At 46.6% G+C, this 12,661-nt stretch overlaps 1 protein-coding gene and 1 pseudogene across 2 annotated transcripts in view; one reads left to right on the top strand and one right to left on the bottom strand.

The window, feature by feature from the left end:
• The window catches only part of LOC142214316 (uncharacterized), a 34,937-nt gene extending 24,811 nt beyond the window's left edge, over nt 1-10,126 (bottom strand). For both annotated transcript variants that reach the window (XM_075283238.1, XM_075283239.1), the window contains exons 1-3: nt 9,807-10,126; nt 8,770-8,850; nt 7,275-7,415 (exon numbers count right to left, since the gene is read on the bottom strand). In XM_075283238.1, coding sequence (XP_075139339.1) covers nt 7,275-7,415; nt 8,770-8,850; nt 9,807-10,119 — 535 coding nt within the window. In that variant the 5' untranslated portion in view covers nt 10,120-10,126. The remainder of the gene's footprint in view (nt 1-7,274; nt 7,416-8,769; nt 8,851-9,806) is intronic.
• Nucleotides 5,663-5,779, top strand: LOC142214726 (U2 spliceosomal RNA; annotated as a pseudogene).
• Nucleotides 10,127-12,661: the final 2,535 nt, after the last annotated feature.

The raw sequence follows: 12,661 nt of genomic DNA, 5'->3' as shown, positions 1-12,661 counted from the left end.
GTCAGCCTGTCATTATCCTGTACCCCAAGTGTCAGCCTGTCATTATCCTGTACCCCAAGTGTCAGCCTGTCATTATCCTGTACCCCAAGTATCAGCCTGTCATTATCCTGTACCCCAAGTATCAGCCTGTCATATCCTGTACCCCAAGTATCAGCCTGTCACTATCCTGTACCCCAAGTGTCAGTGTCATTATCCTGTACCCCAAGTATCAGCCTGTCATTATCCTGTACCCCAAGTATCAGCCTGTCATTATCCTGTACCCCAAGTGTCAGCCTGTCATTATCCTGTAACCCAAGTGTCAGTGTCATTATCCTGTACCCCAAGTGTCAGCCTGTCATTATCCTGTACCCCAAGTATCAGCCTGTCACTATCCTGTACCCCAAGTGTCAGTGTCATTATCCTGTACCCCAAGTGTCAGCATGTCATTATCCTGTACCCCAAGTATTAGCCTGTCATTACCCTGTACCCCAAGTATCAGCCTGTCATTATCCTGTACCCCAAATATCAGCCTGTCATATCCTGTACCCCAAGTATCAGCCTGTCATTATCCTGTACCCCAAGTATCAGCCTGTCATTATCCTGTACCCCAAGTATCAGCCTGTCATTATCCTGTACCCCAAGTGTCAGTGTCATTATCCTGTACCCCGAGTATCAGCCTGTCACTATCCTGTACCCCAAGTGTCAGCCTGTCATTATCCTGTACCCCAAGTATCAGCCTGTCACTATCCTGTACCCCAAGTGTCAGTGTCATTATCCTGTACCCCAAGTATCAGCGTGTCATTATCCTGTACCCCAAGTATCAGCCTGTCATTATCCTGTACCCCAAATATCAGCCTGTCATATCCTGTACCCCAAGTATCAGCCTGTCACTATCCTGTACCCCAAGTGTCAGTGTCATTATCCTGTACCCCAAGTATCAGCCTGTCATTATCCTGTACCCCAAGTATCAGCCTGTCATTATCCTGTACCCCAAGTGTCAGTGTCATTATCCTGTACCCCAAGTATCAGCCTGTCATTATCCTGTACCCCAAGTATCAGCCTGTCATTATCCTGTACCCCAAGTATCAGCCTGTCATTATCCTGTACCCCAAGTGTCAGTGTCATTATCCTGTACCCCAAGTATCAGCCTGTCATTATCCTGTACCCCAAGTATCAGCCTGTCATTATCCTGTACCCCAAGTATCAGCCTGTCATTATCCTGTACCCCAAGTATCAGCCTGTCATTATCCTGTACCCCAAGTGTCAGTGTCATTATCCTGTACCCCAAGTGTCAGCATGTCACTATCCTGTACCCCAAGTGTCAGTGTCATTATCCTGTACCCCAAGTATCAGCCTGTCATTATCCTGTACCCCAAGTATCAGCCTGTCATTATCCTGTACCCCAAGTATCAGCCTGTCATTATCCTGTACCCCAAGTATCAGCCTGTCATTATCCTGTACCCCAAGTATCATTGTCCTGTACCCCAAGTATCAGCCTGTCATTATCTTGTACCCCAAATATCAGCCTGTCACTATCCTGTACCCCAAGTATCAGCCTGTCATTATCCTGTACCCCAAGTATCAGCCTGTCATTATCCTGTACCCCAAGTGTCAGCCTGTCACTATCCTGTACCCCAAGTGTCAGCCTGTCATTATCCTGTACCCCAAGTATCAGCCTGTCACTATCCTGTACCCCAAGTATCAGCCTGTCATTATCCTGTACCCCAAGTGTCAGTGTCATTATACTGTACCCCAAGTGTCAGCCTGTCATTATCCTGTACCCCAAGTATCATTGTCCTGTACCCCAAGTGTCAGCCTGTCATTATCCTGTACCCCAAGTATCAGCCTGTCATTATCCTGTACCCCAAGTGTCAGTGTCATTATCCTGTACCCCAAGTATCAGCCTGTCATTATCCTGTACCCCAAGTATCAGCCTGTCACTATCCTGCACCCCAAGTATCAGCCTGTCATTATCCTGTACCCCAAGTATCAGCCTGTCACTATCCTGTACCCCAAGTGTCAGTGTCATTATCCTGTACCCCAAGTATCAGCCTGTCATTATCCTGTACCCCAAGTATCAGCCTGTCATTATCCTGTACCCCAAGTATCAGCCTGTCATTTTCCTGCACCCCAAGTGTCAGTGTCATTATCCTGTACCCCAAGTGTCAGCATGTCACTATCCTGTACCCCAAGTGTCAGTGTCAATATCCTGTACCCCAAGTATCAGCCTGTCATTATCCTGTACCCCAAGTGTCAGTGTCATTATCCTGTACCCCAAGTATCAGCCTGTCATTATCCTGTACCCCAAGTATCAGCCTGTCATTATCCTGTACCCCAAGTATCAGCCTGTCACTATCCTGTACCCCAAGTGTCAGTGTCATTATCCTGTACCCCAAGTGTCAGCATGTCATTATCCTGTACCCCAAGTGTCAGTGTCATTATCCTGTACCCCAAGTGTCAGCATGTCACTATCCTGTACCCCAAGTGTCAGTGTCATTATCCTGTACCCCAAGTATCAGCCTGTCATTATCCTGTACCCCAAGTATCAGCCTGTCATTATCCTGTACCCCAAGTATCAGCCTGTCATTATCCTGTACCCCAAGTGTCAGCCTGTCATTATCCTGTACCCCAAGTATCAGCCTGTCATTATCCTGTACCCCAAGTATCATTGTCCTGTACCCCAAGTATCAGCCTGTCATTATCTTGTACCCCAAGTATCAGCCTGTCACTATCCTGCACCCCAAGTATCAGCCTGTCATTATCCTGTACCCCAAGTATCAGCCTGTCATTATCCTGTACCCCAAGTGTCAGCCTGTCACTATCCTGTACCCCAAGTGTCAGCCTGTCATTATCCTGTACCCCAAGTATCAGCCTGTCATTATCCTGTACCCCAAGTATCAGCCTGTCATTATCCTGTACCCCAAGTATCAGCCTGTCACTATCCTGTACCCCAAGTATCAGCCTGTCATTATCCTGTACCCCAAGTGTCAGTGTCATTATACTGTACCCCAAGTGTCAGCCTGTCATTATCCTGTACCCCAAGTATCATTGTCCTGTACCCCAAGTGTCAGCCTGTCATTATCCTGTACCCCAAGTATCAGCCTGTCATTATCCTGTACCCCAAGTGTCAGTGTCATTATCCTGTACCCTAAGTGTCAGCCTGTCATTATCCTTTACCCCAAGTATCAGCCTGTCATTATCCTGTACCCCAAATATCAGCCTGTCATATCCTGTACCCCAAGTATCAGCCTGTCATTATCCTGTACCCCAAGTGTCAGTGTCATTATCCTGTACCCCAAGTATCAGCCTGTCATTATCCTGTACCCCAAGTATCAGCCTGTCACTATCCTGCACCCCAAGTATCAGCCTGTCATTATCCTGTACCCCAAGTATCAGCCTGTCACTATCCTGTACCCCAAGTGTCAGTGTCATTATCCTGTACCCCAAGTATCAGCCTGTCATTATCCTGTACCCCAAGTATCAGCCTGTCATTATCCTGTACCCCAAGTGTCAGTGTCATTATCCTGTACCCCAAGTGTCAGCATGTCACTATCCTGTACCCCAAGTGTCAGTGTCATTATCCTGTACCCCAAGTGTCAGCCTGTCATTATCCTTTACCCCAAGTATCAGCCTGTCATTATCCTGTACCCCAAATATCAGCCTGTCATATCCTGTACCCCAAGTATCAGCCTGTCATTATCCTGTACCCCAAGTGTCAGTGTCATTATCCTGTACCCCAAGTATCAGCCTGTCATTATCCTGTACCCCAAGTATCAGCCTGTCATTATCCTGTACCCCAAGTGTCAGTGTCATTATCCTGTACCCCAAGTGTCAGCATGTCACTATCCTGTACCCCAAGTGTCAGTGTCATTATCCTGTACCCCAAGTGTCAGCCTGTCATTATCCTTTACCCCAAGTATCAGCCTGTCATTATCCTGTACCCCAAATATCAGCCTGTCATATCCTGTACCCCAAGTATCAGCCTGTCATTATCCTGTACCCCAAGTGTCAGTGTCATTATCCTGTACCCCAAGTATCAGCCTGTCATTATCCTGTACCCCAAGTATCAGCCTGTCACTATCCTGCACCCCAAGTATCAGCCTGTCATTATCCTGTACCCCAAGTATCAGCCTGTCACTATCCTGTACCCCAAGTGTCAGTGTCATTATGCTGTACCCCAAGTATCAGCCTGTCATTATCCTGTACCCCAAGTGTCAGTGTCACTATCCTGTACCCCAAGTGTCAGCCTGTCATTATCCTGTACCCCAAGTGTCAGTGTCATTATCCTGTACCCCAAGTATCAGCCTGTCATTATCCTGTACCCCAAGTATCAGCCTGTCATTATCCTGTACCCCAAGTATCAGCCTGTCATTATCCTGTACCCCAAATATCAGCCTGTCATATCCTGTACCCCAAGTATCAGCCTGTCACTATCCTGTACCCCAAGTGTCAGTGTCATTATCCTGTACCCCAAGTGTCAGCCTGTCATTATCCTGTACCCCAAGTGTCAGTGTCATTATCCTGTACCCCAAGTATCAGCCTGTCATTATCCTGTACCCCAAGTATCAGCCTGTCATTTTCCTGCACCCCAAGTGTCAGTGTCATTATCCTGTACCCCAAGTGTCAGCATGTCACTATCCTGTACCCCAAGTGTCAGTGTCAATATCCTGTACCCCAAGTATCAGCCTGTCATTATCCTGTACCCCAAGTGTCAGTGTCATTATCCTGTACCCCAAGTATCAGCCTGTCATTATCCTGTACCCCAAGTGTCAGCATGTCACTATCCTGTACCCCAAGTGTCAGTGTCAATATCCTGTACCCCAAGTATCAGCCTGTCATTATCCTGTACCCCAAGTGTCAGTGTCATTATCCTGTACCCCAAGTATCAGCCTGTCACTATCCTGTACCCCAAGTATCAGCCTGTCATTATCCTGTACCCCAAGTATCAGCCTGTCATTATCCTGTACCCCAAGTATCAGCCTGTCACTATCCTGTACCCCAAGTGTCAGTGTCATTATCCTGTACCCCAAGTGTCAGCATGTCATTATCCTGTACCCCAAGTATCAGCCTGTCATTATCCTGTACCCCAAGTATCAGCCTGTCACTATCCTGTACCCCAAGTGTCAGTGTCATTATCCTGTACCCCGAGTATCAGCCTGTCACTATCCTGTACCCCAAGTGTCAGCCTGTCATTATCCTGTACCCCAAGTATCAGCCTGTCATTATCCTGTACCCCAAGTATCAGCCTGTCATTATCCTGTACCCCAAGTATCAGCCTGTCATTATCCTGTACCCCAAATATCAGCCTGTCATATCCTGTACCCCAAGTGTCAGTGTCATTATCCTGTACCCCGAGTATCAGCCTGTCATATCCTGTACCCCAAGTATCAGCCTGTCACTATCCTGTACCCCAAGTGTCAGTGTCATTATGCTGTACCCCAAGTATCAGCCTGTCATTATCCTGTACCCCAAGTGTCAGTGTCATTATCCTGTACCCCAAGTGTCAGCCTGTCATTATCCTGTACCCCAAGTATCAGCCTGTCATTATCCTGTACCCCGAGTATCAGCCTGTCATTATCCTGTACCCCAAGTGTCAGCCTGTCATTATCCTGTACCCCAAGTGTCAGCCTGTCATTATCCTGTACCCCAAGTATCAGCCTGTCATTATCCTGTACCCCAAGTGTCAGCTTCTCGGCCTTTTGGTTAAGATCAAGTGTAGTATCTGTTCTTATCAGAAGCAGTAAGTACGTGAAACTACCGGATGGTGGACTAGGGCCGACCGTGCAGGAGTAGACCGAATGCTGTGGAGATGGGAATGGAGAACCACTTTGGGCATGTTGCTGGGGGATGCAGTCAGTAATCGGTTCCGCCAGTGGTTTTGGCTCCGGCCACTGTAGGGGACTGACAGAACGCTGCTGACGCTGGCAACACGACCACCTGGCACTTCGGTGCCAGTGGATCTTGGCTGGGGGCCGGGAAGCACTCGAAGGCCTCTTGTGCTGTTCCGTGGGGGCTGAGTGGACCCCGGGGTGTCTTAGACCACTGGGCGTGGGAAACCCACTGGTTTTCGGCACATTGCGTGGCACAAGTTTACACCTTTTTGAGTACCCCACTCCCTATGCCTGGTTTACCAGAGCGGGAAAATTTTTATAGAACTGGCGGTAAACCGGGCTCTTGATGGGCACTTTACCACATTGTTTAAATGTTTTTCACTTCTTTTGTCCACTTTGTCACTTTTTTGTGTTCGACGAAGGGATGCTGTACCCTTTTGGGACGCCCCCGACGGTCGTCTGGAGGTGAAGTCTGTAATGGGCTTCCCTCCTGTCTCTTGGATATCCGCCCTGGGTCGACTGGGGAGGACACAGGTCTTTTGGTCTGAGTCCAGGAGTATCCTAGGTGGTGGCAGCCCAAGGAGAAACTGGACAAGGGTCAGTCTGTAGTACCCTAGGTGGTGGCAGCCCCAAGGGGAACAGGGCAGTTGAGGGCTTTCGGCTTCGGCTGTTAGCCCACTGGTACTCGACTCCGCTTGGCGCCTTTTGGGCCTTGTGGGGAAGGGTAAGTTGGGAACCCCCCCCCCTTTTTGGGGAAGGGTAAGTTTTTGACAGACAGCATCCTGGGCACGTTCTTTTTTAGTGGCACTCGCTCTCCCACTTTTTTCGTGCACTGGGTGTTTACGTTGGCACTGTGTGAGGCCTTCAAAAAAAAAAAAGAAACTGAGTCCTGAGCCTCAAAAAATGTGGGGTGCACTTAGCTGCAGAAGTCATACTTCAACCTAGGTCATCAGAAGGTGCAAGTAAACAGAAACGATCTAGTGGTGTATGGTGGCCTCACCATAACGGTGGCAGAAGACTTGGAAGGAGAGTTTACGAGGTTTTTTCCCTGCTTCGCACAGCTGCTTTAGAGTTCTGGATTTACCTTCCTCTGTTATGAATCTCATGATGCCTCAGTATAGCCTGACATGGGTAGCTAGAGACAGTACCATCTGTGCCTGCAGGCAGAACAGTGTTATTATCCTTATCTCTATAAGGTAACTGTGTGTTAGAGGTGTCTAAACATCAGCAGGAACCGTGATAGGAGTTTGTGCTGTAACCTGCGTGTAATATTATATGCAGTTTTATCCTATTGGTGATGCTCTTATGACTTTTTGGAAATACAGAAAAATATAATTTCCAGCCGATCGGGATTAGCTCATTTCACCCAATGGAGTCAACCCAAGGATTCTCAAAAACAATAACTAAATAAGATAATACTGCTTTAAGTATATGTTATTTATATGTTAAGATTTGCTCACTCACCTTTACACAAAGTGATGTTCGACTCACACATACTCCGTGGATGTAGATTTTGGCGATACCCAAATACCAAGAAAGCGGTAATAATTATTATCAGAGCAATGACCGTCGGCACTACCTTTGTCACAATGTGTTGGTGCCGTCCTACGAGAATGAAGACATATTTGTGCTTAGAAAGGTGTTCAGTGATAAAAGGGGGTGTCTAGGGATAATTCTGATAACAGGCTAATAATGGATTAAAGAATAAAAGAAGCGATAGGCATCCGACCAGATCTTCCCTGTCGCTCCTATGGCTACGTTGCATTGGTCGCCCACTGCTCTAGAATTCCTAGTTCTTCGTGACTGGAGATAACTAGAGATGAGCGAGTAGTATTCGATCGAATACTACGGTATTCGAAATACTCGTACTCGATCGAGTACCACTCGCTATTCGAATGTAAAAGTTCGATGCAGAACCAGCATTGATTGGCTGAATGCTATACAGTCGGCCAATCAACGCTGGTTCTTCTCCTACCTTTAGAAGTCTTCTCCGTGCAGCTTCCCCGCGGCGTCTTCCGGCTCTTCATTCACTCTGCCAGGCATCGGGCCTGGGCAGAGCTGACTGCGCATGTCCACTTGTAGTGCGGGCATGCGCAGTCGGCTCTGCCCAGGCACGATGCCTGGCAGAGTGAATTCAGAGCCAGAAGATGCCGCGGGGACGCTGCACGGAGAAGACTGCTCGGAGGATCCAGCCCGACCCTCACTCGTGGACTTGGTAAGTATAATTTGATCGAATGTTGCCTACCCCTGAAACGAGCATTTTCCCCCCATAGACTATAATAGGGTTCGATATTCGATTCGAGTAATCGAATATTGAGGGGCTACTCGAAACGAATATCGAACCTCGAACATTTTACTGTTCGCTCATCTCTAGAGATAACCAAATCGGTTTGGAATGACTTGAGTTTGGCTCGAATTCATGGACTAGAATTTTGGCAGACTTTGGCGTGAGGAAGGAGTGGAGATGAGAGATGTCTTTGAGGTGTAGGCAGCAACAAGAAGTAAGAGTTGAGATGTATGGCTTGATACAGGGCAGAATCAGAGGTGATCCCGAGGCATCGGGCTTGTGAGACTGGTGAAGCAGTGGAGCCGCCAACTAAGATATACAGGTTATGGGGCTCGGTGAGATGGGGAAAGATGATGAATTCTGTTCTATACAGGATGAGTTTTAGGAAGTGGGAGGACAAGAAGCCGATCTCTCAACAGCAGAGCAATAATATTATTACTGCACATAGGGACAAATCTGTCAATCAGCAGCACCAAGAACTTACAGATCGTGGATTTTGCCCCAAAGCAAACCGCAATGAATAAAATGTATGTTTGGCCACATTACAATATATTAGTACAGATGAGACATGATGCTGAAATCAGCATGCCTATGACTTATGCACGCAGCTCTCAGCCAAGGCAACAGGAAGTAGGTGATAGTTTTGTTTTTTTTTGTTTGTGGTTTTCTCACCTGAGCTGGTATTGTGGAAAAATAGGATGTCGTCGGCTGTGAAATTGTGACTAGGTGAAAATGGAGATGGCAACGGTCCTGCTAGGGTGCAAAGAATAAAAAGATCATGTTAAACACTTAAAAAAGTAAAAAAATAAACTAAATTCCCCTTCTTTCTCACACACAGCTTGCACCACCCATTCCTTCCTCTTGCTCACATAGGGAGGAATGGGGGTGCAGGCTGTGTATGAGAAAGGGGGGAATGGGGTTGTAAACTTTCTCCCACACAGTCTGCACCCCCCCTCCCCGTTCCCCCTCTTTCTCTCAGGCAACCTGTAACCCATTCCCCTTCATTGTACACTGACCTGTACAATCCAGATAGCTCCGCCCACACAATACTCTGATTCTATCTTAGCAGGTTAAAGGGCCTTTGATGACGTCATGACACAGGTCCTGTAACCTACTAGGCACAAGGTATCAGGGCTTGGGGACAGTGGGCAGGAGATAGAAGTTTCTCCTGCCCGCTGTCATCATGCAAGTGCCGGGAGGCAGGGGCCCGGACAGCAGGCGACCCCTGCTTGGGTACAGTAGTGAAGCCAGCAATTGCTGGCTTCACTACTGTTAAAAGATGGAGTGTGGTAGAGGCAGCTCCTCTCCACTCCACATCCATCTTCAGGCAGCACCCGATGTTGCAGTAAATAGGGCCCATTCCTTACTGGAGTTACTCCAGCTGGTAACGGCCTATTTTAAAAAAAAAATCTGCAGCGGTAGTTACAGCTCTGATGAGTGAGGAACACAATGAATAGGCATTAAGTACTAAATTATGCCCCTCCCTATACAGAGCATGTCTAGAAAACTCTCCCATAGACCTCAATAACGTAGGTGAGCCTATTGCTGCCTAAGGCCATGATAGTACTGTAAAGCACATTAATATAGTATATGGGCCGCCCCATATGCACAGAAAATAGAATAACAATTTACAATCTGAAAATAAATACAGATTAGAGAAAAATGATCAGTACATCAATTTCTAGAAGAGATAAGTAGGTATAACTCACCATACACTGTGACGTTATACATCTGTATACATTGCTTGGATCCCATTATACTTGCTATATAAGATCCTTGGTCTTCTGTGGTCAGATTTGTGATGACTAAGGAGCCGTCATATGTCGTATTTAGCCGTCCTTTATAAGATCTGGTGACATCTCCAATGACATTCCCGGGTTTTGTAACAGCGATCATCTTTGTATTTCTTTGAGTCACCCAGCTGATGTCTCTGATCCCAGCGCGGTCCACATGTAGCGTCACCTCTCCTCCCACCACACCGGTCACATCCCTACTCTCCCCGCATGATGATGTGCTCAACATACCTGAATGGAAAGAGGAATTTTATTATCACGTATCCCCCACCAGAATTATTTCATATTCTGTTTCCCCAAAAAAGTGCAGGGGTTGTGAAAGATCAGTTGCAAAGTTAGTCAAACTGTCCGGGTCATCAGTTTGGGTCTTGAGGTCTACCAGTATGATCACAGGCAAATTGTTTAGGTGGGGTAATACAACCGGTGTAGTAGGGGTTAACTTCAAAATCTCAGGCCAATGGGATTTAGGTCAACAAGGGGTAACTGTTGGCAAGTTGGGCTGCAGGTGACTTGGCAAGTCTTTCCCCTTCCTGGCTCAGTAGTATATATAAGATAAGATAAGATAATCCTTTAATAGTCCCACAATGGGGAAATTTCAGTGATACAGTTTCATAGATGGTACAGTAGTATATAGCAAGAGAGAAACACATAGAAGCTCATGGCAGATAGAGAAATCATAGGAATCATAGTAACTAAAAAGAAAGAAACACAGACACACTGCAGGATCATTTAGTTCTCTGTGCGGAGTAATGTTAATCATACGGCCCGACCGTGGTTGGGGGACACAAGGAGAGGGGTCACAGCATGTAGATATAACAAGCAGAAAACATTTTTGCAGAGGTGGGGGACATAGGAAGCTATCATGATAACACGTGGCAGTTCCTTTGGTACGTAGTGAGATCTCCTGCTCACAGCTGATAGTTCGGTATCTTGTATCAGCACTATTGTCCATTAACCACAAAAAATGCCCCAAATATCCTTCATCACAAGCCCTCCTCCTCCTTTCTTCTTACCACTGTGTTCTACTGCCCAGAGAGGTCTGAATCCATCCAGGTAGACAGGGTGCTGCTCTCTTGCCAAGCTTCCATAAACTCCTGGGGTAGGTGGGTGATGGTAGGTTCTCACGTGTCCACAGTAATAGAAAGAAATACCAGTCAGCTGTAGCATCTTCACACATCAGCAATAGACGCCAAAAATCATCTCCTTGAGAGAAGAAGTCCACACTTCCATGCAGGTTTCTCCTCCATGCCGCATGGTGTCCATGCTGTCCTTAGCTCCTGGGGGGATGGTAACAGGCACATGTGCAAACAGGAAAACTCCAGCTGATTCAGGTCTTGAGTTTTGTCCATGCTTAACAATAGAAACAAAAGGAAAAATATACTCCACAGGGTCTTCAATTTGATTTATAGTTGCTAATTCATAGTGCTAGTTTGCTTGGTTAGAGGATTCTTGAAGATACAGACAAAAAGAGTGAAAAAGGAAGATAAAGGTTACTCCCAGCTTGGAGTTCTGTATCGAGGCAGCCACTCAAGGCGGCACCATTATAGGATGATGGCCGCACCTATAGTAGTTTGTCCTTATTTTCTGTGCTCCCGTGAAGGTAGAAGAGACTGTGTGTGCACCAGCCCATGACTGACCCATTTATGGATCAACCCATTTAAAACACACATAGGTGATAATGTATTTAAGTTACCGGCCCCAAAGTAGTAGCCGTTTGGCACATGCCCACGTGTAGCAATAATGTGCCATGTTTAGAATGCGTCAGTCTTATTAAATCCCCAACGCCCATCAGTTTTTTGTTGTTTTGGTACAGATTTTTTTCCCCGTTTTCTTTTTGTTTTTTGTAGTGGGGCAGACCTTCTTTACAAACACGTGGGGGAATCCACCACGTAGGACTCCCCCCTGTAAAGCGGATACACCTGATTCTCACACCACCTGGTACGGCAGATCATAACAGGATCCCCACCAAGGATCATGGGAGAATCTATGGAAAACAAAAACTATGCTCCACCACCCATGGCTTGTGGTATGAGGTGATAATACGACACACTATATTTCACTTCCGCCCACCTCGGACAGGGCTGAAACCACTCACAATGCAGCACACAATATGGTATACAGGGCTGGAGACACGCTGTGCTGATACTGGACAGAATATTCCAGGGGTCTTCTGGTTGTCGGGAGCAGAACCTATTGGGACCGCTTGTCTTTTGTCTCCGTTGGCAGATACAGCCTGCACTTAGTGAAGGATATACGTAGTCCAATATAACTCATTAAGATTGTGTGGGGTGCATTATAAAGCTCAGGGCTATCCCTTCATCGATTGAGTAAAACATGGTAACACGTATCAGACGTGACCTTTGTCAGTCTGACACCTGGTTTCATGACCTATAAAGTTTTCTTCTCATAGTATCTAAAACATATTATGTGGGCCTAACCCAACTACCGTAATAATAACAGTATGCATAGGCATATATCTAATAAAGCTTTATCATAAAACACCATACAAATTATTGCCATTTGACAGTGTAGGCTGGCCTACCTAGGATTAATGTACCTCCTCCATAGTTACTGCAGTTGTGGTTGGTCCAGCTACTAGGACACTTTGGTGGCCATCCAGGTATCAGGGTTAGATGAAGGCTGCCCATACACATCAAACTTCAGACTGTTAAATTAAACAATTGTTCATATATACATACATATATACATTCATCCCATACAGTTGACCATCAACATAACTAACCACAACCAAATTTGGTTGTGTTGGATTT

The sequence above is a fragment of the Leptodactylus fuscus genome, chromosome 7 (genome assembly GCF_031893055.1).
Source record: "Leptodactylus fuscus isolate aLepFus1 chromosome 7, aLepFus1.hap2, whole genome shotgun sequence".
In the NCBI taxonomy this organism is placed as follows: domain Eukaryota; kingdom Metazoa; phylum Chordata; class Amphibia; order Anura; family Leptodactylidae; genus Leptodactylus; species Leptodactylus fuscus.
Note: the sequence above shows the minus strand (reverse complement) of the source record. Positions and strands in the feature narration are given on the sequence as shown.